General features: G+C 45.5%; 1 protein-coding gene across 4 annotated transcripts in view; it reads right to left on the minus strand.

Annotated features, from left to right (window-relative positions):
* Nucleotides 1-27,561, minus strand: part of LOC119954527 (probable beta-tubulin polyglutamylase) — a 115,948-nt gene that overhangs the window by 48,163 nt on the left and 40,224 nt on the right. Inside the window, exons 1-4 of one of the 4 annotated variants that reach the window (XM_038779828.1) lie at nt 21,406-21,494; nt 12,308-12,508; nt 6,639-6,676; nt 1,853-1,971 (exon numbers count right to left, since the gene is read on the minus strand). In XM_038779828.1, the coding sequence (XP_038635756.1) occupies nt 1,853-1,971; nt 6,639-6,676; nt 12,308-12,504 (354 nt within the window). In that variant the 5' untranslated portion in view covers nt 12,505-12,508; nt 21,406-21,494. Of the gene's footprint in view, nt 1-1,852; nt 1,972-6,638; nt 6,677-12,307; nt 12,509-12,887; nt 12,975-21,405; nt 21,495-27,561 lie in introns of those variants that run through there. The other 3 variants (XM_038779825.1, XM_038779827.1, XM_038779826.1) reach the window with 3 other exon arrangements.

The following is a 27,561-nucleotide window of genomic DNA, read 5'->3' on the forward strand; positions in this document are numbered from 1 at the left end:
ATCCGATATTCCTCCTGTCCACTTTCCCTGTTACCCTTGATTCCCTTACTGATCATGAATCTATTTATCTCAGCCTTAAATATACACAAGGACTCTGTCCCCACAGTTCACTGTGATAAGGAGTTCCAAAGACTCACAACCCTCTGAGGGAAGAAATTCCTCCTCATCTCAGTCTTAAATTATCCTTTATTCTGAGACTGTGCGCCTGGTGCTAGACTCTCCCAGGAGGGGGAACATCCTCTCAGTATTTACCCTGTCAGCCCCTTAAGAATCCTGTATGTTTCAATAAGATCACCTCTCATTCTTCTAAATTCCAAAGAGTAGAGTTCTAACCTGTTTAACCTTTGCTCATAAACAATCCCTCCATGGGGATCATCCCAGTGAACTTTCTCTGAACCTCCTCCAATTAAATAATAGCCTGGATTCTCCATTCTGGAGACTAAGGGGGGGATTCTCCGATTCTGTGGCATGTCCGCAAGATCAGTCTTTACGACCAGACAGTCGGCGCCGTCCCACACCAAACCTGCGTCCGGTGAGTGGCTAGCAGCCGCACAGCGTAAAGCCCCCGGTTTTACCTGCGGGTACGGCTGCAGAATGGCCGGGTCTGTGGCCATGCATGTGCACAGCGGCGGCCTGCGGCAGCCAAACTGTTCAACATGGCGCTGATCGTGCGTGGACTCGGCCTGCCAAAAACTGCCACCTGTAACCAGCCTCATGAAAAAATGAAAAATGAAAATCGCTTATTGTCACAAGTAGGCTTCAATGAAGTTACTGTGAAAAGCCCCTAGTCGCCACATTCCGGCGCCTGTCCGGGGAGGCTGGTACGGGAATCGAACCGTGCTGCTGGCCTGCTTGGTCTGCTTTAAAAGCCAGCGATTTAGCTGAGTGAGCTAAACCAGCCCCAGAATCATCACCCCTGGACCATCCCCCCACCAGCTCCCCCAGCCCCCGATGAAGGCACCCCTGACAGCGGAACAGCCCCCCCCCCCACCCCGACTGTGGCGGCGCTGGACTCAGTACGCAGCCGCCATGCGAGGTCCCCGAACGGTGATCCCACGATTGATGCTGTCAGGGAGCATCGGAGAAGGTCTCAGGTGATGTCCAGAGGCCATCCATACAGCGTGCGGCGGGAAGTACACCAGTTTGAGGAGGCGGAGCATCGCAAAAACGGTGCTGCCCCCGATTCCGAGCTAAACGGGGATTCTCAGGCTGGTTGCCAAAGCGATTTTGGCGCTGGCAAGCGGAGAATCCCACGCTAAGTGCACCGGCCAGTGGAGAATGGGGACGGGTCTACTCTTTCCTTATCCATGTAAATAAGTGCTTGCTGGAGAGTTCACTGGATTCCATCGAAATCCCAATATCGGGCTCTTATTTTCAGCGGTTGGCCCGTTCCTGGGGTCCAGAGGCAGGCCCCCCTCACCCCCACAAAAATGCTAATCTTGCCCCCTCTCCCCATTGACAGTGAGGGTGGTCGTCCCATGGAATAATGGGCCACCCCCCCTCAACAGCTCGCACACAAGAGGGTAGCCCGACACCCCCCAAAACCTCCCACCTCCTCAGTGACCCCCCAGTCCCCCATCAGATAGGTCGATCATAGACACCCATCAGAGACCCCCAGCCGACTCCCCATTAGACTCACCCATCTGACCCCCATCACAGACGCCCATCAGAGGCCCCAGTTACCCCCATCAGTCATCCATCATTCACCCTATCAAACCCCTGATTACAACCTCCACCATACCCCCCCCATCAGTCACGCCCATCAGAGACCTTCATCAGAGATCCCCATGTTGGGTGAGATTTCCCTGGTGGGAAACAGTAACTTCTCCTTATCAGGTCAACGTCTAATTACCTGGTAGCGTTTCAGTTCCATGGCTTTATCCAATGAGACTGAGTAGTCAGTCCAGAACAGAGTCCATTCTTCATCGTCACCCACCTCTTTCAACCCAAACTGAATGGCTGCACGACGAACTACAAAAGATAAAAGCAGTAGATGCTAGTTTAATTAATAATTTCAAACCTGAGATCTGGCTTCAGCAATTGTTTTCCCTCGGACACGAAGACTATAATCATTTAACTGCTGGCTGGGAAGGGACTGTCGGGGGGGGAGGGGGGATTGGGGGGTGGAAGGCTTGCCCAGAGACACTTAAAACATCCTCTGAGTGCTAAATGGCTGTTTGTCAGGTTTTACTACCGTGCCATAAAAGTGTCAATCATTCAGAGTTTTAAAGTATCAATAGCAGCAACTACAAGCACTTGACACTTCTTTATCTTATACAAAAAATCTATTCTGCTATTGATTAAATGGATCTAAGAGAATGAGTGGGGATGGGTGGGCCATCAAAACTTTGCCAAGGAGGGTGGATAGGCTGAACCTTTTTGCCAGGGAACGATGAGACTTCTGAAAATATGGCATGGCAGCACAGTGGTTATCACTGTTGCTTCACAGCACCAGGGTCCCGGGTTCGATTCCCACTTGGGTCACTGTCTTTGGGAGTCTGCACGTTCTCTCCGTGCCTGCGTGGGTTTCCTCTGGGTTCTCCGATTTCCTCCCACGAGTCCCGAAAGGCATGCTGTTAGGTGAATTGGACATTCTGAATTATCCCTCAGTGTACCCGAACAGGCGCTGGAGTGTGGCGACTAGGGGATTTTCACAGTAACTTCATTGCATTGTTAATGTAAGCCTACTTGTGACACTAACAAAGATTATTATTAAAGCCTGCCCACGAGCTCACTAATATAATTACTGTGCTGCTGTATCAAATACAGTTTGAATGATTTCACTGGATATGGGCATCACTGGCTAGGCTAGCATTTGTTGCCCACTCCAATTGCCCTGGAGAGGGTGCGGTGAGCGACTTTCCTGAACCATTGCCATCCAGGTGGTGCAGGTACACCCACAGTGATATTAGGAAGAAGGTTCCAGGACTTTGACCCTTGAAATTCGTCCAGCAAGCAGACCTAAAGAAAACCCAGCCCATATCATTAAATGAACAGGTACTCACAATGGATAAATATTACACTAAATGGGAGACTGACGCAGAGATACTGGGCTGGATTTGCGCAGGGATAGGGAAACTGTGTGGACCTTTAGACCCTATTCTGGGATTCCCAGTCTCACTCTCAGTGCCCCCAATTTACATCAGCATGGGATAAGAGTGCTGGCTTGTGCAGGTTAAAAGCTTGCTTCCCATACTCCCAACCTGGCCATTCCATTGCGGAGATTGGCATATCATAGTTCCCTGGAATTTTAATGGCATACGGCCTGCATTTCAAGGAGTCCTGGTTGACGGCCCTCAACGATGTCATGAACTATAGTCTAGATGAGGGAACATTTTGAAAGGCAAGTTTAGATGGAACTACCCACGCTCCTTATGCCAGATGGTGCCCAACCATCCACTCTCAACGACCCCTCATGCCCTCCATGCCAACATATGGAACCTCCATGCCCATTCAGTCAATATACAATCTAAACAGGACCAATGAACCCTGTAGTTAAAATGGCATAGAGCCATAACAAAGATACAGCACAGAAGGGACCATTTCACCCACTTAGCCATGCCGACCCAAAGAAACCCAGATGCCTTTTCTAATCCCGGTGCAGAGAGACCTGATAAACTGTCACTTAGAAAGACATGAACTAGTCAGGGATAGTCACAATGGCTTTGTTAAGGGAAGGTCATGCCGTACAAATTTGATTGTATTCTTTGTGGAAGTGACAAGGAGGATCGATGAGTGTAGCACAGTGGATGTTGTCTACATAGATTTTAGTAAGACGTTTGAAAAGGTCCCACATGGCAGACTGGTCAAACAAGTAAAAGCCATGGGATACAGGATAATATGGCAAATTTGCCAAAGTTGGTTGAGGAAACAAGGGGTAATGGTAGATGGCTGCCTTTGTGAATGGAAAGTTGTTTAAAGTGTTGTTCCACGGCGCTTGGTATTGGGACCCCTGCTATTTCTTTTATATATTAATAATTTGGACTTGAACATGGGGGCATGATTGTGAAATGTGCAGATGACACAAAAATTGGCTGTGCAATGGACACAGCTGTAAGCTCCAAATGATACAGGTGGATTGAAGGAGTGGGCGGGAAAGTGACAGATGGAGTTCAACTCGGATAAGTGTGAGGTAATACGGAGGTCAAAGGGAATACATAATAAATGGGAATATACAGAGAGGGGTAGAAGAAGACAATTATAAAGGCATTTTTAAAAAAGAAATTTACAAATGAATAAGTGATTTTTCAAAAAGTTTATCCCCACATCCCATTGTTACTATAGGATTAATTGATTCTATTTGAGTGTATACTGACCGAATGGGCATGGAAGCGCCGTAGGTTTTTAAAAATTTGTTCATGGGATGTGGGCGTCGCAGGCAGTGCCAGTGTTTATTGCCATCTCTAATTGACCATGAGGGGGCAGTTAAGAGTCAACCACATTGCTGTGGGTCTGGAATTATATACAGGCCAAACCAGGTAAGGACGGCAGATTTCCTTTCCTAAAGGACATTAGTGAAGCAGTTGGGTTTTATGACAATTGACAATGGTTTCATTGTCATCATTAAACTTTGAATTTGAGGGGTGGGATTGTTCGGAAACCGGCGGGGCGGGCAACTCCGGCGCGAAGGAGTGGCGTGAACCATTCCGGCGTCGGGCCACCCTGAAGTTGCGGAATCCTCCACACCTTCAGGGGCGTGAGTTGGCGCATGCGCGGGAGCGCCAGCGTGTGCTGGCGTCATCCCAGCGCATGCGCAGGGGTGTTCATCTCCGCACCGGCCATCATGGACCGTTACACCAGCCGGCGCGGAGGAATAGAGTGCCCCCACGGCACAGGCCCACCCGTGGATCGGTGGGCTCCGATCACGGGCCAGGACACCATGGGGCACCCCCTGGGGCCAGATCCCCCCCCCCCCCCCCCCCCCCCCCCCGAGGACCCAGGAGGCCGCCCACAGAGCCAGGTCCTGCCGGTAAATATCTGTCGTAACATACGCCGGCGGGACACGCCGAAAACGGGCGGCCACTCGACCCATTGCGGGCCGGAGAATCGCGGGGGGGGGGGGGAGGCGCTGCCAATGGCCCCCGACCGGTGCGGCGCGATTCCCGCCCCCGCCAAATCCCTGGCGCCGGAGAATTCGGCAGCCGGCGTGGGCAGGATTCACACCCCCCAAGGTAGGTGAGTTGAGCCAGGAAATATTCCAACTCCTGATACCCATCTCTAGGATGAGAATCCAGCCCATTCAGCATGATTATAACAAGGATGGACATACAAGGCTTAATCCATGGCCTGTCTTCAGTTGACTAATCGCATCCTGGAAGGCTAGTGAGGGAAAGCAATATGCTTTAGTGCCCTTGAATTGGGAGATAAAGGAGCGGGCAGTGTGGGGGTTAGGGGAAACAGGGAGGTGAATCAAACACAGTTCTCATTTCTGATTACGAATCAGTGACTCATGCTGGGAAATGTCTTCGAGATCAGCTGATGTGGGCATCGAACCCAGCTCTGCTAAGGCCGTCCTCATGTCAAACTCTTCCACTGACACTTGGCTCTGATAGTGAATGGCTGGTATTCCCAGAATCCTAGAATAATCCAGTCCAGAATGTCATTCAACTCATTGGACTGTGCAGTCTCTTTGAAAGAGCCATCCAATTAATCTCATTCTTCCTCTTCTTTCCCCATAGCCCTGCATTTTTTTCCCCAATTAAGCATTTATAGAATTCCACTTTGAAAGTTTTTTTTGGGAATCTGCTTCCACCACATTCCAGCAAGTACATTCCAGTCTTAACACATGGCGGCGTCAAAACAAATTCTCCTCATCACTCTCCGTTTCTTTTACCAATTACCTTAAATCTGTTTTGGCAGGTTACCAATGCTTCTGCCACTGTCAGGAGTTTCTCCCTATTTACTCTATCAAGACTCTTTAGGGCACTTAAACACCTCCAACAAATCTTCCTTGTTCCAAGGAGAACAATCTAAACTTCCATGTCACTAAAGTCCCAAATCCCTGGCATCATTCTGGTAAATCTCCCCTTCAACCTCTTGAAGGTGTTGACATCCTTCTTAAAGTATGGAATTGCAGCCCAGAATGAACCAATTGTTTCCAGGGAGGAGGTGAGAGTGTTATTGGAAAAGATGAGAGACAATCTGGTATTTATTTTGTATTTGAACAGGACCATAACACCCATGGAATAATTACTGTAAATTTCTGCTCCTTAAATCTAACTTCCCACCTAGAGTGTCCCTGCACTGCCAGCCCAACTTCTATCACTTCAACTGATGGATCAGTCCATTCAGCAAAAGGTTGGACTCAAATGAAGGAGTTTCCAGGTCAACACTCATCAGTCTTGGAAAAGCTATTTACCCAGTGAACCTTTGTGTTTTTTTTTTAATTTAGATTACCCAATTATTTTTTCCAATTAAGGGGCAATTTAGTGTGGCCAATCCACCTACTCTGCACATTTTTGGGTTGTGGGGCGAAACCCACGCAGACACGGGGAGAATGTGCAAGTGTATGTGTTTTTAATGCAAAGTACCAGTTATTAAGCTCAGTCAAAATTGGAAGTTGTGAGGCCAGAATGTTTCCAATAAGGAAGAAAGTAGAGGTGTCACAGTAGAGACTGACTAGAGTTCCGGGTACTCACCACTAGACTGCTTGCAGTTTGTAAGATTGATCCATATTCATCTGAAACAGGAAAGATACAAAGAGACAGACACGTGCAAAAGGAGCTTTGATTCAATAAAGACCACCTCAAGTGTCCTTTTCAACCTTATCTCTTTTTTTAAAAGAACTATCATATCTCACCCGCCCTTAAGTCTAATACTGTGATATCATTCCAGGGCACTGAAACAGAATCATCAGTTTAACAGCATTGGGAAAATAAAGGTAGTTTAAGGGATTTATATTTAAATTGGTAAGCATTAGAAATATAATATCATTTTAAGTGGGTTTAATTGAATGTTTCTGTGCCTGGAAGGATAAACCCTATAGTTAGATACATGCTTGAAAAAGATTTTTGTATCTGTGAGAGTTGGTTAAATTCCAACTATAATTCTATTGTGCTTAGAGAGGACTGTGGCGTGAAGAATAAATAGGCCAGAGGTATATGGGCTTGCTCAGCAATTGGGGCGTTGTAAAGGTAAAGAAGCTTTTAAGTTTTAGTTCAACTAATACGATATCAGTTGGAGACAGGACACTGGGGAGTAAACCTCTCTCACTCTGCCAGGAGGAGCTGGACAGGTCAAGAGAGTCACAAAGATGTGAGCTTCCTGAGGAACAGGCTACACTCCAGAAAACAAGGACATTTTGTCAGAAAGAATGTTTAAGATGACTGGAGTTAAGAGAACAGAGACCAAGGTATCATTCAGAAGAATTCGAGGAAAAGTAAACAAAGGCTTCTGAGTTTGGATTTAGATTTATTGTCACATGTACCGTGGGACAGTGAAAAGTATTCTTCTGCGTATAGCCATACCTATTGATCCATACATGAAAAACATAGGACTTACGGGCGGCACAGTAGCACAGTGGTTAGCACTTGCTTTACAATGCCAGGGATCTGAGTTCAATTCCCGGCTTGGGTCACTGTCTGTGCGGAGTCTGGTTGTTCTCCCCTTGTCTGCGTGGGTTTCTTCCGGGCGCTCTGGTTTCCTCCAAAGATGTGCAGGTTATGTGGATTGGCCATGATAAATTGCCCTCGGTGTCCAAAAAAAGATTTGGTGAGGTTACTGGGCTACGGGGTAGGGTGGAGATGTGGGCTTAAATAGGGTGCTCTTTCAACGGGCCGGTGCAGACTCGATGGGCCGACTGGCCTCCTTCTGCATTGTAAATTTTATTGTCTATACGAGAAATACACAAATTAACACATAGACATTGGGTGAGGCAGACGGAGTCTAATGCTACTCAGTAGAGAAGATGCATGGAGAGATCAGTTCAGTCCATAAGATGGTCATTCAGGAGTCTGGTAACAGCGGGGAAAAGCTGTGTTTGAATCTGTTAGTGCGTGTTCTCACACTTTTGTATCTCCTGCCTGAGGGGGGAGGTTGGAAGAGAGAATAAGCAGGGTGGGAGGGTTAAGGAGAGAATTTCAGTAACCAGATTTGAAGTGGGAAAGCAGACTTCAGAGGTAAATGGAACGTTTGTGCCATTTCAAAAAAGTCTGTGAATCAAAAGTTAAAGCAATTGTGAACAGTTTGCACAGCATTCAAGACAAAGAAATCCTAAAAGGGGAGGTGTGAAATGCTGGACTGGATTCACTGTCAAAAGTGGAGCAGAGGCTTTGTTTAAAGTGTCATTTAGAAAGCCTGATCTGGAGTTTGGAAGGAAAGCATAATTATGAGAGAAATTTTAAATCATGTTTTGGGAGTGGAGTTTGGAAACTCACATGTGGCAATCATCTGGGGGATTCTGAGGAGAAATCCACAGACACTAACTTGGATTCAGAGTGGAGAGTGTATTTGACCACACTCATCTGTTTAAAAGGGACTTTATGTATCAATGAGGCCATGTAATCCGTGTTAATCTTTAAATCGGTGTGTATTTGTTAAGCTAAAGGGGGAGTAAAGGAGTGTTGTACAATAATCCAACTTTTCATGTTTAATAAATGTTTGTTCTTGTTGTTAAAACTAATTAACAGTCCTGTGACTCTGTTCCTCCTTGTTTTATAAAAATAAGTAAACGTTATGGTCTTTTGAGCCAGGATTCCATTCTGGGATCTTCCTGTCTAATTGTAACGACAACTGAGATTGTAACAAAAGGATGACAACAGTTTAAATACTCAGCCAATGAGGAGTTAACCAACTTCAGCCAGGATGATTTTGGGAGGATGGGGGTGGAGTGAGTAATTTAAATCTTCTTTCCTCCAAGAGATATTAGAAGTTTGGAGATTGGATTATGTTATGACATACTACAGTTCTACTGTTAAAACAGCTGGGGAGTTTATGATTTTATCTTCATTTAAATATTATGTAATTACAAACACCCCAAAATTGTAACCTAATAGTCCATGACACTGAGCACTGATGCATCACTGAAATGCCACATGAATTGCTACAGAGATAAGGTTGAATTCTGGTGTACATCTCTATTCATTCATCCCCTTGGTCTTGTAACTTTTTTTTCCCCCCTTCAAAACTCTGTTCTTCTCTTTCCTTCCCTTCACTTTCTTTTCTTTTCTTTTGTTTTAAATAAATTTAGAGTACCCAATTAATTTTTGCTAATTAAGGGGCAATGTTAGGGTGGCCAATCCACCTACCCTGCACATCTTTGGGTTGTGGGGGCGAAACCCACGCAAACACGGGAAGAATGTACAAACTCCACACGGCCAGTGACCCAGATCCAAAATCGAACCTGGGAACTCGGCGCCGTGAGGCAGCAGTGCTAACCCACTGCGCCACCATGCTGACCTCCCTTTGCTTCATTTTCACTCTTTTGTCCCTCCTCCTTTTCCTGTCTCAAGTTTACCAGTTCTTCCCCATTTTATTTCCTTAATTGAAGCTCACGTGTCCATCTACACCCAGTACTTTTTTCCAGTTAAAGCCAAGACCATATTGTTCAATCTCTTACTCCAACTAATGCATGTTCAGTTCCTTATCTCTTTCTACTCTCTCTATCCTCCCGCAGTCAACAGACTTTTAAACCCTGAGATGAGCATCTCTCAACCACCCCCATTTGACGAATATAATTTACTTTTTAATTGAGGTGGTGTCCTGCAGTATGGCGTTGGATCATTAGGTTCATTTAAAAGATGCATGGGAGCAATTACAAAGCAGTAATCAAATTCAGAATTTCAAATAATAATGTAAACTGAGAGACCAAAAAAAGTATTAAAATAAAGAACTTTCAAATAAATAACAGCTTTCATGACTTCAAGTCCCATGTCACCTCACAACAAATGATACATTTTTGAAGTACATTGATTGTACATTCTTTGAACTTCTTCACCCAAAGGGTTGTGAATCTATGGAATTCCTTGCCCAGTGAAGCAGTAGAGGCTCCTTCATTAAATGTTTTTAAGATAAAGATAGATAGTTGTTTGAAGAATAAAGGGATTAAGGGTTATGGTGTTCAGGTCGGAAAGTGGAGCTGAGTCCACAAAAGATCAGCTATGATCTCATTGAATGGCGGAGCAGGCTCGAGGGGCCAGATGGCCTACTCTTGCTCCTAGTTCTTATGTTCTTATGATTGTGGTTATGTCAGGAAATGTGACATCCATAGGTGTGCAAGATGCGCGGGAAGCCCAGCAAATCATGTCCACATGTTTTGGGCATGCCCGACGCTGAGAGGGTTTTGGCAGGGTTTCGCTAAGGCAATGTCCGGGAGTGCAGGAGGCGAAGGAGGCCGACGTCTTGGCCTTTGCCTCCCTGGTAGCCCGGAGACGGATCTTATTAATGTGGGGGGACTCGAAGCTCCCCCGAGTGTAGAGATCTGGGTTAGTGACCTTTGCTGGGTTTCTCAGTCTCGAGAAAATAAAGTTAGCCTTAAGAGGGTCAATAGTAGGGTTCACCCAGAGGTGGCAGCCGTTCATCGACTTTCTCGAGGAAAATTAAAATGTCAGCAGAAGCAGAATTCCAAAGGTCGGGGGGGGGGTCAGGCTGTTGTTTTATGGTTCGGGTGTGTGAAGATTGTGATGGGGGTGAAAATGTTGATTGTACCATGTTTATGTCGTTGTTATTGTTATTATTATAAAAACTTGCAAATACCCTAATAAAAATATTTTTAAGAAAAGGAAATGTGACATCCAATATATCGATATTAACATCTTTCTCTGCAGAATAACATGAATGTCCTTTAATGGAAAGTTCCTTCTTTTTCTTTGGTCTTGAGGTTGGTTTTTAACTATTAACTGAATTCTCAAGATTAAATCACTCCAAAGTGTCTACTACTTTTGTTCCAACACTCTCCCCTCCTCCGTTAAAAGCACTGACTCACTCGAGGGCACATGCACTCCTCCATCACTCCTCATCTGCCTCTAGCTGGATGATTTTTATCCTCCCTGATTGAATCCAGATGTTGGATTGTGTCGGTCAATTTTAATCCGGCCTGCTGTCTCAGGTTGAGAGCAGCATTCCTGAAATTTACTCTCAGCTATTTTATTTTTCATTGACCCTGTAAGACAATTTTTGGGAGATTTGGAGTGTTTGGAGGTGGGATGAGGGGTGTGGAAGATGCTAATTTTTCTTTTATTTCCACGTGTTTTAGTTTGCTGAATAATCAAAATTGTCGCAAAACCATCAACAAACAAAGTTTACTGTATATTAATAAATAATAGTTACTCCCTCACAAAACAAGCTCCTCTTTTTATTTACTGAACATCAAATGATAACCAGGACTCAAAGCACCATGATCACCAGTTCTAAAATGCTCATATCAGCCGTGTTCACATATCTCCTGGTAAAGTACGATATGGTTCAACTCAGAACACCTTTTCCTAATGTTCCATGGTGGACGCCTAATCCTTGGAGATTGTACTGCTGATGGGAAGTGTTTCCTGTGGGTGGCATACAGACAGGAAACTCATAGAAGCCAAGGTTGGAAACTCTGATTGGGCAAATTCTGAGTATATGTCACATGGCCTGTGGTGCCCCCCCCCCCCCCCCCCCACCCCACTATTGGTCCACGACATATCCATCCTCACCATGTACTGCCCTTCTAGACCAACTCTGGGCAGCACACCCCACTTTTAGGAAGGATACTGATGCCCTGGAGACAATCCAGAGTTTACCAGGATGATAACAGGGATGAGAGAGTTCCACTATGTAGCAAAGTTGAAGAAGTTGTGTTAGTTCTCTTTAGATCACAGGAGGTAAAGAGGAAACTTAACAGAGGTACTCAAAACTCTCTGGAGGAGAAATTCTCATTTGGAAAATTAGTTTATTCTCATAGAATGTTTTAGTCTGCATTGCATATTGTATTAATCAATAAAATTGAAATGATCCCCCCCCCCCCCCCCCACCACCACCCCACCCCCCAGCTGTTGAAGGAAGCAAATCACAACCCATTTCTGACCCTTCATATAAACTGACTATTCAACATAGATAGCCTCACGGTTCCTCAGTTATATTTCAGCCAGAAGTTGCCCCTGGAAAGATGCAATGATCAGCAACAGGAGCAGCAATCGGAATTAACCCCTGTCCTCCCACGCCAGCCCCCAACCTGACCCCAACCCCCACATGGGCCCCACGCCAGGCCCCTAACCTGCTTCACCAAGAGCAGTGAACTGGGACCTCCCACTGTCGCACCCGTCCACCAACTGCAATATGTTGGTTCAATTGCCGTCTAAAACAAAACAGAAACCGGATCAGGTTTGATTGTTACCTCTTTTTCTTCATAATCTTAGCTCGTGTTTTATGGGGATCGTCAGTACTTGTGTTCCGCCGATTGGCAGTTGTAGGGGCCTCTTGCTGTGTCTCAGAATCCTTCTCCCTGCCATTCTCCGTCTCGTTGAGGGGGGTCCCTTTTTGCAGGCCCTCTTTTGTAGATCCCTGGGGCAATCCCCTCAGAGGATCTTTCATTCTGCTAAAATATAAAGAAAGAGTCCGGTGACGCTCATTGCTTCAGAATTGTCCTGAGGGGGGGGGGGGGGGGGGGGGGTTCAGGTGAGAGAGAAGAGGCTTGAGTTCACACTTGAGTCATTCACTAGATTGCTGTCAAGAGCCACAATCCCAATGAGTCTTGTAGTCAAGGACCATTCTCCGGGAGCCCCAGGCTGCCAACATACACTGGCCCTGAGCTCACATGTACAGTGTCACAGAGCCCTACACCCCTGCAAGCTCGCTCCAGTGTCTGCAGCAGAACGAGAGAAGAGATAGAAAGTGAAAAGGGAAAGATGGAGAAGATAAAAATAAAATAAAAGATAGGTGGGTTTTTAAAAATATATAAAGAAAGAAATGCAAACCAAGAGACACTGGGACTCCTTTAAATGCAGCAGTTAGTGGGTCGTGAAAGCTGCACAAGGTTTCAACGCAATCGGCGCAGGAGCAAATTGACAGTTGAATGAAGTGGAATGTTAGATTTGTAAAAGAAAACAACCTGTTTCCTGCTCTTACAGCGACCGAGCGATCTTGAGCTCAGTATTCCATCCTAAAGAATTGGAACATGCTGCAAATGGCACAATGCAAACCAGCAGAACCCTGAGTGAAGGTGGTGCCTGGAATTGGCTATTGATTGGCTAAAGCGTCAGCACCGGGGCCCCAAACAGAAACTCCACTGCAGCCTCTTAAAAAGCTGCAGATCCCACATCAGTGCATGTTGGACTCGATACATCAGCACATTCAGCTTTGATCGCTGGGTTAGAGTCAATTAGGGTCCGTGACAGATCGAGCTCTTCACTTGCTATAGAAAGTGAAACCGCCAGAATTCTCAAACTGCTGACCACTTTCACCATCAGTGTGAACTGCACCGTGCATTTATACAATGTCTTTACTACAAAGAGCCATTCCATGAAATAAATATTTATATTTCTACAGCACCTCTTCCAGTTATTCGCAGTGAAGTAACCTTTGAAGCATAGTCACTGTTATAATGTAGGAACAGTAAGAAGTCTTACTTACAACACCAGGTTAAAGTCCAACAGGTTTGTTTCGAATCACTAGCTTTCGGAGCACTGCTCATTCACCTGAGGAAGGAGCAGTGCTCCGAAAGCTAGTGATTTGAAACAAACCTGTTGGACTTCAACCTGGTGTTGTAAGACTTCTTACTGTGCTCACCCCAGTCCGACGCTGGCATCTCCACATAATGTAGGAAAGATGGCAACCAATTTTTCGCACAGCAAGATCCCACAGACACCAACAAAATCATGGCCAGATCTTCATTTTTTTTAAAATGATGTTCACACTCACCTGGGAGGGCAGAGACAACCTTAATTTAACACCTCATCCCCAAACAGCACCTCCAACAGTGTATCCATCATTCCTCAGTGTTGCCCTGGCACTATTAACCCAGATTGCCTGTTTAAATATTGGAAGCCAAAGGAAAGGGCTGCCCACTGAAGTACATGCTGCTCCACAGGGGATAATCAATTGACAGCAAATGAAAAATGAAATGAATGAAAATCGCTTATTGTCACAAGTAGGCTTCAAATGAAGTTACTGTGAAAAGCCCCTAGTCGCCACATTCCGGCGCCTGTTCGGGGAGGCTGGTACGGGAATTGAACCCGCGCTGCAGGCCTTGGTCTGCTTTACAAGCCAGCTAGTTAGCCCACAAATAGAATCTGGTTTGATTCCATTTCTCCTTCAGTGCCCTCTCCCCACCCTCACCCCCACGACCTCCCTCCCTAAAGGAGCCTGCCGACTTTCGCTGGAGAAACATTAAGGGAAAAGTTGTCAAGAAGAATCGCTTTGACTGACGAAGCTGTGGATCGCAAGAGCGTAGTTTGCAGCAGTGGGGGATTTGGAGGTGAGTAAAGGGAGAATATTCATTATCATAGTTTATCATAGAATTTACAGTGCAGAAGGAGGCCATTCGGCCCATCGAGTCTGCACCGGCTCTTGGAAAGAGCACCCTACCCAAGGTCAACACCTCCACCCGATCCCCATAACCCAGTAATCCTACCCAACACTAAGGGCAATTTAGCATGGCCAATCCACCTAACCTGCACATCTTTGGACTGTGGGAGGAAACCGGAGCACCTGGAGGAAACCCACGTACACACGGGGAGGATGTGCAGACTCCGCACAGACAGTGACCCAAGCCGGAATTGAACCCGGGACCCTGGAGCTGTGAAGCAATTGTGCTATCCACAATGCTACCGTGCTGCCCTGAAGGTTTAAGATGTATTCCCACTGAGGTCCCAGCACACTCTCAGCACCCCTTGCCTGCCTGCCAACCCCGCCTGAGAAATATTGCCTTTTGACACTTTATTTACTGCCTTTTGGGGCCTGCTGTAACCCTACCTTGAGATCCAAAAATAACTTCACTGAAGGGCTGCAGATATTTTTAATATGAAAATAAAAATTGATGCAGGGATTTCAGGGCAGCTTTACAGGATCCAGTTCATTTTATTACGAAACCAAGTCATATATCATGTTAGCTTGTGAACTGAAACCTTTTGCAAACCGCAGCTACAACATTCCCAACCTGCTGTGCCGACCTACACATGAAAAACATGGTCCACAATCGGAATCAATGTTTGCCCCAGACTCCAACATAATCCAGATTCACACAGGCGGTTTTTATTCAGTTTGAGGGCTCGCTTAACTCAAGTTTGGTTAAAGAACATAATGCAAAATTCTTAGAACGCTTAAGAGGGTAAGAGAGAACAATTGTTATCCAAATATAATCTTAGATCCGAATTCTAACGAAGTACCAAACCTAAACATGATCCTTGTGTCCCAGGGGACAATTTTAACCACACTAGTCGGGAACAATTTCACACTCATCTGATTTTAGTCTCTACTGACTTCAACGGAAAGTAAAATCAGACGGGGAATAAATAAAACATGTAGCTAATCTGATCCCAGCAGTTTTACATCTCACTCCAAAGACGGCACCTCCGACAATATCCAGACTTTTGTATTCGAGTCTCTGCAAAGCGCACCAGTGACCTTCTCTGGAGGTGAAATTACTATTGCTGAGTAGCAGCTGACACTTTTGCATGCAAATGGTTATAGCCTCCATTAAAATAGCTAACAAGGAAATGTCACAGGAAAGCATCTATGCAGTGGTGTTGGCTCTTCCCCAATTACTCCACAGTAACAAAAGAACCATCAGAATTAGCATCGATAACAAACTGTAAACAGCTTTGGAAGTTATCGAGCATATTTTGGCACTTCACGCGCATACCAAGCACTCATAGAACATAGAACATAGAACATAGAACACTACAGCGCAGTACGGGCCCTTCGGCCCTCGATGTTGCGCCGACCTGTGAAACCATCTGAAGCCTATCTGACCTACACTATTCCATTTTCATCCATATGTCTATCCAGTGACCACTTAAATGCCCTTAAAGTTGGCGAGTCTACTACTGTTGCAGGCAGGGCGTTCCACACCCCGACTACTCTCTGAGTAAAGAAACTGCCTCTGATATCTGTCCTATATCTATCACCCCTCAATTTAAAGCTATGTCCCCTCGTGTTGGTCATCACCATCCGAGGAAAAAGACTCTCACTGTCCACCCTATCTAACCCTCTGACTATCTTATATGTCTCTATTAAGTCACCTCTCAGCCTTCTCCTCTCTAACAAAAACAACCTCAATTCCCTGAACCTTTCCTCATAAGACCTTCCCTCCATACCAGGCAACATCCTAGTAAATCTCCTCTGAACCCTTTCCAAAGCTTCCACATCCTTCCTATAATGTGGTGACCAGAACTGCACGCAGTACTCCAGGTGCGGCCGCACCAGAGTTATGTACAGCTGCAGCATGACCTTGTGGTTCCGAAACTCAATCCCCCTGCTTATAAAGGCTAGCACACCATATGCCTTCTTAACAGCCCTATTAACCTGGGTGGCAACTTTCAGGGATTTATGTACCTGGATGCCGAGATCTCTCTGTTCATCAACACTACCAAGAATCTTGCCATTAGCCCAGTACTCTGCATTCCTGTTACTCCTTCCAAAGTGAACCACCTCACACTTTTCCGCATTAAACTCCATCTGCCACCTCTCAGCCCAGCTCTGCAGCTTATCTATGTCCCTCTGTATCCGATAACATCCTTCAGCACTATCCACAACTCCACCGACCTTCGTGTCATCTGCAAATTTACTAACCCATCCTTCTACACCCTCTTCCAGGTCATTTATAAAAATGACAAACAGCAGTGGCCCCAAAACAGATCCTTGCGATACACCACTAGTAACTGAACTCCAGGATGAACATTTGCCATCAACCACCACCCTCTGTCTTCTTTCAGCTAGCCAATTACTGATCCAAACCGCTACATCACCTTCAATTCCATACTTCCTTATTTTCTGCAATAGCCTACTGTGGGGAACCTTATCAAACGCCTTACTGAAATCCATATACACCACATCAACAGCTTTACCCTGATCCACCTGTTTGGTCACCTTCTCAAAAAACTCAATAAGGTTTGTGAGGCATGACCTACCCTTCACAAAACCATGTTGACTATCGCTAATCAACTTGTTCTTTTCAAGATGATTATAAACCCTATCTCTTATAACCTTTTCCAACATTTTACCCACAACCGAAGTAAGGCTCACAGGTCTATAATTACCAGGGTTGTCTCTACTCCCCTTCTTGAACAAGGGGACAACATTTGCTATCCTCCAGTCTTCCGGCACTATTCCTGTCGACAAAGACGACATAAAGATCAAGGACAAAGGCTCTGCAATCTCCTCCCTGGCTTCCCAGAGAATCCTAGGATAAATCCCATCTGGCCCAGGGGACTTATCTATTTTGACATTTTCCAGAATTGCTAACACCTCCTCCTTTTGAACCTCAATCCCATCTAGCTTGGTCGACTGAACCGGAGTGTTCTCCTCGACAACATTGTCTTTCTCCAGTGTAAACACTGACGAAAAATATCCATTTAACGCTTTCCCTATCTCCTCTGATTCCACACACAACTTTCCACTACTATCCTTGATTGGCCCTAATCTTACTCTAGTCATTCTTTTGTTCCTGATATACCTATAGAAAGCCTTAGGGTTTTCCTTGATCCTATCCGCCAACGACTTTTTGTGTCCTCTCCTCGCTCTTCTTAACTCTCCCTTTAGGTCCTTACTGGCTAACTTGTAACTCTCAAGTGCCCTAACTGAGCCTTCATGTCTCATCCTAACATAAGCCTTCTTCTTCCTCTTGACAAGTGCTTCAACTTCCTTAGTAAACCATGGTTCCCTTGCTCGACAACTTCCTCCCTGCCTGACAGGTACATACTTATCAAGGACACGCAGTAGCTGTTCCTTGAAAAAGCTCCACATTTCGATTGTACCCATCCCCTGTAGTTTCCTTCCCCATCCTATACATCCTAAATCTTGCCGAATAGCATCATAATTGCCTTTCCCCCAGCTATAATTCTTGCCTTGCGGTATATACCTATCCCTGCCCATTGCTAAAGTAAACATAACCGAGTTGTGATCACTATCACCAAAGTGCTCACCTACATCTAAATCTAACACCTGGCCGGGTTCACTACCCAGTACCAAATCCAATGTGGCCTCACCCCTTGTTGGCCTGTCTACATACTGTGTCAGAAAACCCTCCTGCACACACTGCACAAAAACTGACCCATCTATAGTACTCGAACTATAGTATTTCCAGTCAATATTTGGAAAGTTAAAGTCCCCCATAACAACTACCCTGTTACTCTCGCTCCTGTCGAGAATCATCTTTGCAATCCTTTCCTCTACATCTCTGGAACTATTCGGAGGTCTATAGACAACTCCCAACAGGGTGACCTCTCCTCTACTGTTCCTAACCTCGGCCCATACTACCTCAGTAGACTAGTCCTCAAGCGTCCTTTCTACCGCCGTAATACTTTCCTTGATTAACAATGCCACCCCCCCCCCCCCCCCCCCCCCTTTTACCATCTTCTCTGTTCTTACAGAAACATCTAAATCCTGGAACCTGCAACAACCATTCCTGCCCCTGCTCTACCCATGTCTCCGAAATCGCCACAACATCGAGATCCCAGGTACCAACCCATGCTGCAAGCTCACCCACCTTATTCCGGATGCTCCTGGCGTTGAAATAGACACACTTCAAACCAGCATCTTGCTTGCCGGTGCCCTCTTTTGAACTTTTAACCCTATCCCTGACCTCTCTACTCTCAACATCCTGTACACTGGGACTACAATTTAGGTTCCCATCCCCCTGCTGAATTAGTTTAAACCCCCCCGAAGAGCACTAGCAAATCTCCCCCCCAGGATATTGGTACCCCTCTGGTTCAGGTGAAGACCATCCTGTTTGTAGATCCTCATTACAAATCACAGGACTGCAGTGTACCTAAATCCTAAAAAAGGCAAACTGGGTGATATATTTTAGATGAAGCACTTTGCAACACGATTCAGAACCTGCTCCCATTGAGTTTCCAAAGTACCACCAAGACTATGGCCGCGATTCTCCCAATGGGAGACAAAGTGCCGACGCCGGAGTGAAACACTCCAGGTTTCACTCCGGCGTCGGAGGCCGCTCCTCGCCCCCTATTCTCCCACCCCCAGGGGGCTAGGAGCGGCGGCGCGTCAATCTCGGGCGCCCGGCCTTGACGCTTGCGTCAAAGCGGCGCCGCCTGAATGACGCGGCCGGCAGCGCCTAAATGACGTCACCCACGCATGCGTGTTGCCGTCTTCCCCTCCGCTGCACCGCAAGACATGTCGGAGTGATCTTGCGGGGTGGCAGAGGGAAAAGAGTGCGTCTTTCAGAGATGCCGGCCCGACGATCGGTGGGCACCGATCGCGGGCCAGACCCCTCCTGAGCACCCTCCTGGTGCTCGATTCTCCCTCCACCACCCACACGCAGCGGTCGCACACTGTTCACGCCAGCAGCGACCAGGTGTGGTTGGCGCCGGCGTGAACCGGTCGTATTAGGCAGGCCGCTCGGCCCATCCGGGCCGGAGAACCGCCGCTCGACCGGAGCGGCGATTCTCCGAGCGGCCTGTCGCAAAACGCGACACGCCGTTTTGAGGGGGATGGGAGAATCGCGTGCGGGTGCCAGGACGGCGTGGCGTGATTCGCCCGGCACTCCCACAATTCTCCCACCCGGCGTGGGGTCGGAGAATCGCACCCTATAAGTCCAATGCTCAAATGAAGCTACTAAATAAACGCATCCATTACTGAACTCTCTAAAGTCATCAACTCATTTTAGCACTTTCCTTTCTTAAGTGCACATGGAGCCAGTTGAAGGGGTGATAGCTTCAAACCCCAACATTGCTGTTTAGATAAAAATCCAACTGCTTCACAAATGTTCTTTAAGGAAGGAAACCCCCTCCGGTCTATCTCTGGCACCATCTGGGATAAGAGGGATAAATTATGAGTATACATACATGTTGGATGGAACAGGTTTGTATTTCTTTGAGTATAGAAGACTAAGGGTGAACTAATTGATGTGTTCAAAATGATTAAAGGATTTTATCGGGTAAATAGAGGGAAACTATTTACCCCAGTGGAGGACGCTAGAATACAGAGACAACAGCTTAAAATTAGAGCGAGATAACAGAAAGCACTTCTCACACAAAGGGTTATGGAAATCTGGATCTCTCTCTCTGTCTCTCAAAAGGATGTTGATGCTGTGGGACCAATTGAAATTTTCAAAATGGAAATTGTTAGATTTTAATAAGGTAAAATTGGTTGGCTTGTTTAGGTGGTGGCATGTAGCATAATGGTTAGCACTATGGCTTCACAGCACCAGGGTCCCAGGTTCGAATCCCGGCTTGGCTCACTGTCTGTGCGGAGTCTGCACGTTCTCCCCGTGTCTGCGTGGGTTTCCTCCGGGTGCTCCGGTTTTCTCCCACAAGGCCAGAAATACATGCTGTTACGTGAATTGTGCATTCTGAATTCTCCCTCTGTGTACCCAAATAGGTGACCAGGGGCTTTACACAGTAACTTCATTGCAGTGTTATTTTAATAATCTATGAAAATGTAGGCTGCATATGTTCCATGTAAGGGCGGCTAAAGTAGCAAAGAAGAAACAGGCCATTCAGCCCAACTGGGATTTACAATCCACTTGGGACTGTGTGATAATAGACTGGTTGAGCCCCTACATTGTAGAGCTCTGCCACAGGTCTAATCCTCCCAGGAGGCAATGAGTGAAGGTCAGGTATCGCCTTAGAATGCAGTGTAAATGGACAATTATGCACAGGTCATACTTACTTATAATAATAATCTTTATTGTCACATTAACACTGCAATGAAGTTACTGTGAAATCCCCCAGCCTCCACATTCCGACGCCTGTTCGGGTACACTGAAGCAGAATCCAGAATATTCAAATTACCTAACAGCATGTCTTTCGGGACTTGTGGGAAGAAACCGGAGCTCCTGGAGGAAACCCACGCAGACACGGGGAGAACGTGCAGGCTCCGCACAGACAGTGATCCAAGCCAGGTATCGAACCCGGGACCCTGACACTGTGAAGCAACAGTGCTCACCACTGTGCTACTGTGCTGCCCAGTTGGTTGAGTCAGGTTAGCACCACAGCAAAACCTAATCTCTTCAGTTACAGATGAACCAAGCAAGAATTTCAAACAAGTGATGGGAAATTGTCTTTGAAAGACAGTTAAAGATATCATTAACTTATAATTTTGTGATTTTCTTGTGTTGCTCATTGAACAGTACTCAGTTTTCTAACCACTATTCAATGGGTAACCCTACTTTGCCCCCTGTTTGTCACAGACATAATTGTGAGTGATACATGGCAGGAGATGTAAATAAGCACATTACAGTAAACATTACTAAACTGGAATCTTCCCACCAAACCCTCAAAATCCAAGTACAGTCTAGTACACTGAATAAGCTACCTGCCTCCTGATTCGAGCACTGTCACTCCTACTTGTACACATACAAAGTCATGAAGAACTCTCTAGGTTGTCCAATATTACGATGAAAGGAGAAGGCCTGTAATATATCAAGTGAATGTAGCTCATACCTCCACTCGTGATGTCACTGGAGCAGAACTTTATGATGTCACAGTAAGTTGATATCAAACAAACCAGGGACAACACAGCAGTGGATATAGACAGCAACGTACCAGCCCTCAAGAGCAATTCCTCAGCTGTGCGATCACACTTGGAAATAATAGTCTTCCTCAGTCTTACCTTACGTTGCCCTACAATTGCAGACTTTACAAAAAAACAAGTTTAGCATTATTACATCTAAGCCTACACAGTCTTCTCTCCATCTTTTTTGGCAGTGGTGCTGTTTTTTGTGACACTGGCTCTTCATGTGGCGTTGCCAATAAATTAAAAGAAATTGCTTCTGCAAGCATGAAATTCAAGATTTACAAAGGTCCACAAGTTCACTGTGTAACTTGGATTATTTGATATGAGGAACACTAGCATAGAAAATCAGTAAATGCGGTAGACATGTGCTTACATGCAATGCAGGTCAATTCAGTGCTTCCTAGATACGTGTATAACTATTTGGGAACAAGAATATCATGTTCTAAATGTTAATCAAGTAGAAGTTCTGAAGCAGGCCTTCTAAAGTGTATTCTTTCTTGAAACAAATTGCAGCGCCCCCTCCCCCAACATCCAGTGCTCTCTACATGAAGATACTAATTTAGGTTGGGGAAGACCTCTGATCATCTTCCAATGCCTTATTGTCTTTTTCCTGTCTGAGCCCAGACAGTGAGTATTTATATTAAGGGGAACTGATAGGGCAGATTAGGAGAAATTGTTTCAGCTAGTTGAAAAGTCTAGGACTTGAAGGTATAAGTTACAAAATTAGAACCAGCTGTAGTGATTGTTCCTTTAAGGGCAACACAGCAGAATAAGGGTCACATAGCCTGAGTGACCAATGGGGACTCAGAGTAGGGAATCATCCTTGTGTGTGGGTTCCCTTAGGCAAAGAGACATTTTGGGAGATAACTTGAGCCACGCGCTACTGCACAATTCTTATTAATAAATAGCTTTTTATTCGTTAAAGAAGTTTCTGAAAGTGCATCTTTCCATTTGGAAACAAGGATAAATTATCTTGACACTGCCTCTGGCCAACACCTGTGGGTATCCTGGTTTAATCAAAGTCTTAAAAAATGTGTTCACCAGAATGCCTCTCTTTGGGCAAATAGACCCATTTGACTCCTCCACAGAGGACTAGACGCAATATGTCAAGCACCTTGGGTATTATTTCCAAGCAAACAAAATAGTGAAAAACAAAGCAATCCTCCTTTGTGTTTGTGGAATTCAGACCTTATTCACAGTCTTACCGCCCAAGTGTGCCGGACTCCAAATCATTTAATGAGCTAGTGGATTTAGCAAAGGCTCAATTGCCACCTCAACGATCAGTCGTACTCCATAGATTGAAATTTAATTTGAGGGTGAGAGCCCCAGGTGAATTGATCGTGGCTTGCTTTGCTAAACAGAAGCGATTACCAGAGTATTGTGATTTTGGAGCAACCAAAACAACATGTTATGGGATAGGTTAGTCTTTGGCATGAGCATCAACGCTACTTAATTCAGATTGCTTGCAGAGGACAACATAAGTTTTAAACAAACAATGGAGATGACGTTGGCTGTGAAAAGCACTGAAAAAGATGCACAACAGAAGCAGAACACACAAAATGGTGCCGTTCACCAGTTAGGGCAGGAATCTGCAGCCGGCTGTGGCACCAAAACCGGCAAAGCAGCCGCAAAGTGGGAAATAATTTCAGCCACCAAAAAAACAAAAAGGTACAGAATAAGCAATCAGTCAATAATCCTTAAAGTGGAGCATTACCGATGAAGAGGTAACCACACTCCTGGATCACGTCAGCTTAAGGAGGCTGAATATTTTTGTCACGAAAGCGGACCTTTGATCAAACAGGGCAGAGCTAAGACCAAGATTGCTGATAAATCAATCAACCAAAATATCACAAGTAAACAATGTGGAAGAGCTTAGCATCAGTGATTCTGGTATTCACTCTCTGTTTAATCGAAACGCCTATCACTGTAATGCTCCAGGTTCTTAACACCTCTAAAAATGGAAGTGGATACAGGGGCATCAGCCACTGTCATGGGTGAGCATACACTTCAGTACCAAGAGAGGGAGTCCAGCCATTGAACATGAAGAGCAATTCTGCCGACTTAGACAGGAGGAGCAATTTTTAAAAAGGCACCACAATGATATCTGTAAGCTATGGACAACAGTCTATCCAGTTCCCAGTGATAATAGTGACGGGTGAAGGTTAAACCCTTCTTGGTCGTGATTGGCTTCAATAAATCAAGTGGAATTGGGCGGGGATTTCTCAAGTGTGGGAAGAGGGACTGACCGGACTGGTAAGAAAATGCGAGAGCCTCTTTGTGATGAAGTTGGCAAAATCAAAGGGCTACTTTTGTGAGGGCCACGAAGAATAGAGTCAAAATAAATCACTTTATTTACAATTAAATATATACAGCTGTGGTAACAGTACTTCACCACTGCTTCACTCCCCTAGCTGGTACCACACTCCCCAGCTCTATTTATGTAGGTGAAACTGCTAATGATTTCCCCCGCCCTCCGCATTGGGGGAGCTCATACTCCCGAGGAGCTATGGGATACCCAATAGTCCCCAGCCAATAGTATTCAGGCAGATTATAACAATAATCTTAATAATAATAATAATCTTTATTGTCACAAGTCGGCTCACATTATCACTGCAATGAAGTTACTGTTAAAAACCCCTAGTCGCCACATTCCGGCGCCTGTTCGGGTACACAGAGGGAGAATTCAGAATGTCCAAATTACCTAATAGAATCTCGTTTGGGGCTTGTGGGAAGAAACCGGAACACCTGGAGGAAACCCACGCAGACACAGGGAGAACGTGCAGACTCCATTCAGACAGTGACCCAAGCCAGGAATTGAACCTGGGGCCCTGGCGCTGTGAAGCGACAGTGCTAACCACTGTGCTACCGTGCTGCCCCCAAGAGCTACAAGCTAAAATTTATGTGGATCCAGAGGCGACTCCCCAATTCTTTAAACATAGAAACATAGAAAATAGGTGCAGGAGTTGCCTATTTGGCCCTTTGAGCCTACATCCCCATTCAATACGATCATGGGTGACCATGCAAATTCAGTATCCCACTCCCGCTTTCTTTCCATACCCCTTGATCCCTTTAGCCGCAAGGGCCACATGCAGCTCCCTCTTGGATATATCTAATGACCTGGCCCCAACTGCTTTCTGTGGTAGAGAATTCCACAAGTTCACAACTCTCTGACAGAAGAAGTTCTTCCTCATCTCAAGCCCCTAGTCGCCACATTCCGGTGCCTGTTTGGATACACAGAGGGAGAATTCAGAATGTCCAATTCACCAAACAGCACATCTTTCGGGTCATGTGGGAAGAAACCGAAGCAGCAGACATGGGGAGAACATGCAGACTCCACACAGACAGTGACCCAAGCCGAGAATCGAACCTGGAACCCTGGCGCTGTGAAGCAACGATGCTAACCACGGTGCTACCGTGCTACCCTGGAGAGTAGAGTGAGTGTTTTTGAAATCCATGATCAGAATCACAGCTTCACGGCAAGCACGGTGGCACAGAGGGTTAGCCCTGCTGCCTCATGGCGCTGAGGTCCCAGGTTCGATCCCGGCTCTGGGTCACTGTCTGTGTGGAGTTTACACATTCTCCCCGTGTCTGCGTGGGTTTCGCCCCCACAACCCAAAGATGTGCAGGGTAGGTGGATTGGCCTCGCTAAATTGCCCCTTAATTGGAAAAAATGAATTGGGTACTCTAAATTTAAATAAAGAAGAATCACATCTTCAAAGCTGCAAGATGAATTCCAGTTTTGCAGATTTTTAATCTGATGAAAATGTGGGATTGACTCGGCAAATATCTACTCTTTCAGACACTTTATTAGCTGCCGAAAATCATGATCAGTTTCTTCAGCAATATGAAGCAACACTAAAGTCCAGGAAGTTATTTTTCGATAAAACTAGAGATAATTAAATCAATTTCAAAGGGGAAAAGATCATCATTTTAACTGTCAGTGTTATTTGCGCCACAATATTGGTACAATTGCAGACTAGAACATAGAACATAGAACATAGAACGATACAGCGCAGTACAGGCCCTTCGGCCCTCGATGTTGCACCGACATGGAAAAAAAAAACTAAAGGCCATCTAACCTACACTATGCCCTTATCATCCATATGCTTATCCAATAAACTTTTAAATGCCCTCAATGTTGGCGAGTTCACTACTGTTGCAGGTAGGTCATTCCACGGCCTCACCACTCTTTGCGTAAAAAACCCACCTCTGACCTCTGTCCTATATCTATTACCCCTCAATTTAAGGCTATGTCCCCTCGTGCTAGCCACCCCCATCCGCGGGAGAAGGCTCTCGCTGTCCACCCTATCTAACCCTCTGATCATTTTGTATGCCTCTATTAAGTCACCTCTTAACCTTCTTCTCTCTAACGAAAACAACCCCAAGTCCATCAGCCTTTCCTCATAAGATTTTCCCTCCATATCAGGCAACATCCTGGTAAATCTCCTCTGCACCCGTTCCAAAGCTTCCACGTCCTTCCTATAATGAGGCGACCAGAACTGTACGCAATACTCCAAATGCGGCCGTACTAGAGTTTTGTACAACTGCAACATGACCTCATGGCTCCGGAACTCAATCCCTCTACCAATAAAGGCCAACACACCATAGGCCTTCTTCACAACCCTATCAACCTGGGTGGCAACTTTCAGGGATCTATGTACATGGACACCGAGATCCCTCTGCTCATCCACACTACCAAGAATTTTACCATTAGCCAAATATTCCGCATTCCACTAAAAGTGAATTTCTGAAGAAAACTCTTGATTTATTTTCCACGCTTTTTGACAGGTTTGGATGAAAATGCCAAAAGCCTCTGCAGTAAGAAATAAAGATAATTTTACCGGGAGGACAGAAACACAAATCTGTTTGAAGATGAAGGGAAACATTATTTCATTTCATCGCTAATGATGAGCTCTGTGCTTCGGTATCACCAGCTGATTAGTACAGACTTGTGATGGTTTGCAATCAACCTTTCCAAATATGGAAACTATTCTGAAAGTATCTTTAACAATACCCGTCACAGATGTGTAGGTGGACGTTCTTTTTCTGCATTGAAGAGTTAAAAATTATTTGCGAAGTACAATGAATCAGAACATTTGACCAGCTCAGCAATATTGATGATTGAAAGTGCGTCTTTACAGTAATTTACCTACAATGATGTAATTGATGATTTTGTAAAGAAAAGTTGTATAAAAAAGCTATCCAAGTTGCCATGCCAACAAAGGATGAAGCAAGAAAATCTTTAAAATCTGCCCTTCTTCCAAGTTCTCTTGTTTAAATTCCGTTTTTCAAACTGGTCCACTGTGGGTCTGATATAATGGCTGCAGCTGGTCACATGCTGAGAGTTCGAACCACCATCGCCCTCAGGACTGGCCTTCAGAAAGTCTTGAGGACAAATAACAGAATCTACCTGATATTGGACTTGGAATCACTGGATACTCCACTCATGTGAATTTATGGCAATAACTTCTTTTGTGAGAGGAATTAAGGAAGTTAACTTTAATTTTTGAAACTGAGTGATACTGAATGGCAGCGTATGCATCCTGTTGATTGGAGTATTTGCTCCTGCACAGGACTGGCTCATTCTGTCCTACACTGGCCAGTCCTGCAGTGATGTCATCGGCTGATTTTCCCACCCCATTGCTCATCAGCAAGTTTCATGTTTGCTCCCGTCTAAACTCACACGGCAATATTGACCACCTTAACCGTCATTCTGACAAGAGGTAAGCTTGGATTCCAGCAATTATTCATACAGGTGTGTTTTAAAAGCAGTGTTCAGTTTGTGCGTTTTTGCAGCTTCCTCCTTTGTGTCTGTGGAGCGAGGATGGGTGTAAGGTTGGGGAGACAGAAATAAAGGCGAGTGCGGGGCCCCACTACCTGTAAATCTGATTCTCCTCTCATCACCCTCAGCTCACTAAACTCAGACATTCCACTGAAGTCAGATTGCAGGATCTC

This window comes from Scyliorhinus canicula, chromosome 19 (genome assembly GCF_902713615.1).
Source record: "Scyliorhinus canicula chromosome 19, sScyCan1.1, whole genome shotgun sequence".
Classification (NCBI taxonomy): Eukaryota; Metazoa; Chordata; class Chondrichthyes; order Carcharhiniformes; family Scyliorhinidae; genus Scyliorhinus; species Scyliorhinus canicula.